Below are 3,276 nucleotides of genomic sequence, written 5' to 3'. Positions count from 1 at the left end.
CCGGGGCACGAACCCGCGTCCCCTGCATCGGCAGGCGGACTCTCAACCACTGCGCCACCAGGGAAGCCCCCTCTTGTCATTTAATTCGGCAAGCAGCATCGCTGAGTGCCTGCCGTGTGCTGGGCTCAGTGCTCTGACAGATCTACAGAAGATGCAAACCTGCCTTCCAGAAGCTTACAGTCTTGTGAGGGAAAGGGAGGCTTTTAGGCTGATGTCCAGGCTTCCAAGTTGTCTGTCTGCGGCCCTGGATGGCACCATCCCCTGAGCTTGGGCGTGCAGCACCAGGGGCAGGTTTATGCAGGGGGATGAAAAGCTGTTTGGAACCTGTACATGTGAGTGAGTCCTTGTGGGCCCCCCAGGAGAGAAGGGCAGGATCGGGGGTGGTCAGAACTGCAGGTCTTGAGCTTAGGAGAGAGACCTTGGCTGGAGAAGAAAAGATGGGAGTCCCTGGGGGTGGAGGTGGTGTTTAGAGAGGGACCAAGGAATCCAGCCACACGGGGGGGCGGGTGTATAGAATGCCTGGGGAACACCTGCGTTTAAGGGCAAGTGGAGAGAGGAGAGCCGGTGAAGAAGACTGGGAAGAATATGAGAGGAGCGAGCCTGGAGGTGTAGGGGAGAGGGGGTGGATCTTAGAGGCCAGGAGAGGGGGCATTCCAGGAGGGAGGGGCAGCTGTGTCAGGCACGCAGAGAAGTCCAGCTCAGTGACCCAAACCCCTGCTCGGGTTGACAATTAGGAGGTCATTAGCAACCTCATTAAAAGTGCCTGGAGGCACCTCTCGGCTCTGGGATGTCTATAAAACAAAAAGATAATAACACGTGCTGGGAAGGATGTGGAGGATTTGGAACCCTCATGCATAGCTGGTGGGAATGTAAAATGGTGCAACTGCTTGGGAAAGCAGTCTGGCAGTTCACCAGAGGGTTAAACAGAGAGTTACCAAATGTCCCAGCAATTCCAATCCTAGGTATGTACCCGAGAGAAAGAATACATGTGTCTACATAAAAACTAGCACAGAGATGTTCATAGCAGCATTATTCATAATAGCCGAAAGTGGAAACAGTCCAAATGTTCATCACTCATTGAGTGGGTAAATAAAATGTGGTATATCCATAGAATGGAATATTATTTTGCAACAAAAAGGAGTGAAATACTGATACCTACTACAACGTAGATGAACCTCGAAAACACTATGCTAAGTGAAAGAAGTCAGTCACAAAAAGACCACACCATATTGTATGATTCCATTTATATGGAATGTCCCAAATGGGAAAATCCATAGAGGCAGAAAGTAGACAAGTGGTTGCCAGGGGCCAGGGGGAGGGGAGAATGGGCAGTGATTGTGAGTGGGTCCAGAGTTTCTTTTAGGGGGGACTAAAATGTTCTAAAATTAGATCATGGTGATGGTTGTACAACTCTGTGGATATACTAAAAACCATTGAATTGCACACTTTAAATGGGTAAATTGTATGCGGATTATATCTCAATAAAGCTGTTATAAAAATAGAAGTGCATTGAGGACAGGCCCATCATGTCCCCAGCAGCGGGCACCGGCTAAACAGTGGGTGTCAGTGCATGGTCTTTGGTAAACTAGAGGAGGAGGAAACCCTGGAGCCCCAGGCCGAGAGTGGCCCACGTCCCAGCACAAGGGCCGCTTCATCATCCGGATCCAGAGCGTTCATTTTACAGTCTGTGTGAAGTGTGTCCCCCGGAGTTAAGCAGTGGGTGGCCTGGCCAGCACCCTGAGGAACCCGTGTGTACTGGGTTGTTTCCCTGTTGGGTGGATGTCCCAGACCCCTTCCATTCCCTCTGTGGCCTGCCCTTGACCTGGAGCTCTGCTGGGTGGGATGGCCAGCTTGGGTGGGGGGTGGACTTGGGCTCAGGGACATCAAGCCAGGATAGGTCTTGACTCTCACCGAGGAGCCTGGAGTAGCCCCTGATGGAGCAGAGAATTCTCTTGTCTGTTGCAGTGTCTGAGGGCGGCTCGGGTGGGAACGGAGGTCCGGTGGCCGTGCTCTGGCAGGGGCGCTGTGCCCCACAGGTCCCCACGGTGCTGAGTGCTGGGGGTGGGTGGGGGGCTGGGCCCAGGGCCTCACTCCTTCATCCTCACTTCCTCAGCGACAGTGCATCCAGCAACCCGAAGACCCCAGAGGGCGGACACTCTTCTCAGGAGATAAAGTCTGAGACCTCATCCAATCCCAGCTCTCCGGAAATCTGCCCCAGCAAGGAGAAGTAAGAGGGTGTGGCCTGGGGGCTGGCTTTAGCCACCGGGGCCCGGGGATATGTGCTTTGCTCCAGGCAAGCTGAGAGTTGGCGTCTCTTGCCTTGGGAACCCTCCGGAACGCAAAAGTCCACCAGCAGGTGCACGCGGGGGGCTGCTGGTGGGCGAACTCAGGCCTGCTGGGCCTGCCTCGTCCTCAGTCCCGGGAGGGCCGTGGCGGGGGTCTCGGCGTGTGAGCAGGGGCTGGCTTCCTGTTCCCCGCAGGCCCTTCATAAAGTTGAAGGAGAATGGCCGAGCCAACATCTCCCGCTCCTCCTCCAGCACAAGCAGCTTCAGCAGCACGGCAGGGGAGGGCGAGGCCATGGAGGAGTGTGACAGTGGGGTAGGTGTGGCCGCGTCCGACGCTGGGGAGCGGGGTTGTGGGGGCACCCTGGGCCCAGCCGGATACCGCTCTGTGCATTAACATAGCTACTGTGGGCAGAGCCCCCGGCAGGCTCTGCAGATAAAAGGAGAAGCGTGGAAACAGGAGAGGGCCCAGTCGGCCATCGCCACCCTCTGGGAGCGCCCGGGGTAGGAGGGGGCGGGGCAGCCTGTCTCAGGCTGCCGAGGGTGGAGCTGCGTCACTCGCCCAGCCTCTCTCCCCAGAGCAGCCAGCCGTCCACAACCTCTCCCTTCAAGCAGGAGGTGTTTGTCTACAGCCCGTCCCCAAGCAGCGAGAGCCCCAGCCTGGGGGCAGCCGCCACCCCCATCATCATGAGCCGGAGTCCGACAGGTCAGTGGCATCTTGTGGGCGGTGTGTACCGTGTGGCCAGCGGAGGCGGGGCTGTGGCCTGACCGTTGTTGGTGGGGCACATGCCCCAGGCACGCGGAACTGGCCTGTTTCTATTTCAGCCCCAAAGTATTAGGGCCTCCAGCGCTGCCAGCTCACCGCATCGGTTCATCACCCTTCAGAGGCCTGTGTTCTCATCCCCTCCTTACTCGTGGGGAAACTGAGGCTCAGAGAGTTCAATGATTTGCCAGAGGAGCTGGGCTTGTGTGATTGGAAAGCTGAGGCTCTTTC

At 56.7% G+C, this 3,276-nt stretch overlaps 1 protein-coding gene across 1 annotated transcript in view; it reads left to right on the top strand.

Moving 5' to 3' along the window:
* RAP1GAP2 (RAP1 GTPase activating protein 2) overlaps positions 1–3,276 on the top strand; it is a 188,266-nt gene that overhangs the window by 181,054 nt on the left and 3,936 nt on the right. Inside the window, exons 20-22 of the mRNA XM_007454188.1 lie at positions 2,114–2,227; positions 2,481–2,598; positions 2,862–2,988. Coding sequence (XP_007454250.1) covers positions 2,114–2,227; positions 2,481–2,598; positions 2,862–2,988 — 359 coding nt within the window. The remainder of the gene's footprint in view (positions 1–2,113; positions 2,228–2,480; positions 2,599–2,861; positions 2,989–3,276) is intronic.

Source organism: Lipotes vexillifer, unplaced genomic scaffold (assembly GCF_000442215.2).
Source record: "Lipotes vexillifer unplaced genomic scaffold, Lipotes_vexillifer_v1.1 scaffold680, whole genome shotgun sequence".
In the NCBI taxonomy this organism is placed as follows: domain Eukaryota; kingdom Metazoa; phylum Chordata; class Mammalia; order Artiodactyla; family Lipotidae; genus Lipotes; species Lipotes vexillifer.
Note: the sequence above shows the minus strand (reverse complement) of the source record. Positions and strands in the feature narration are given on the sequence as shown.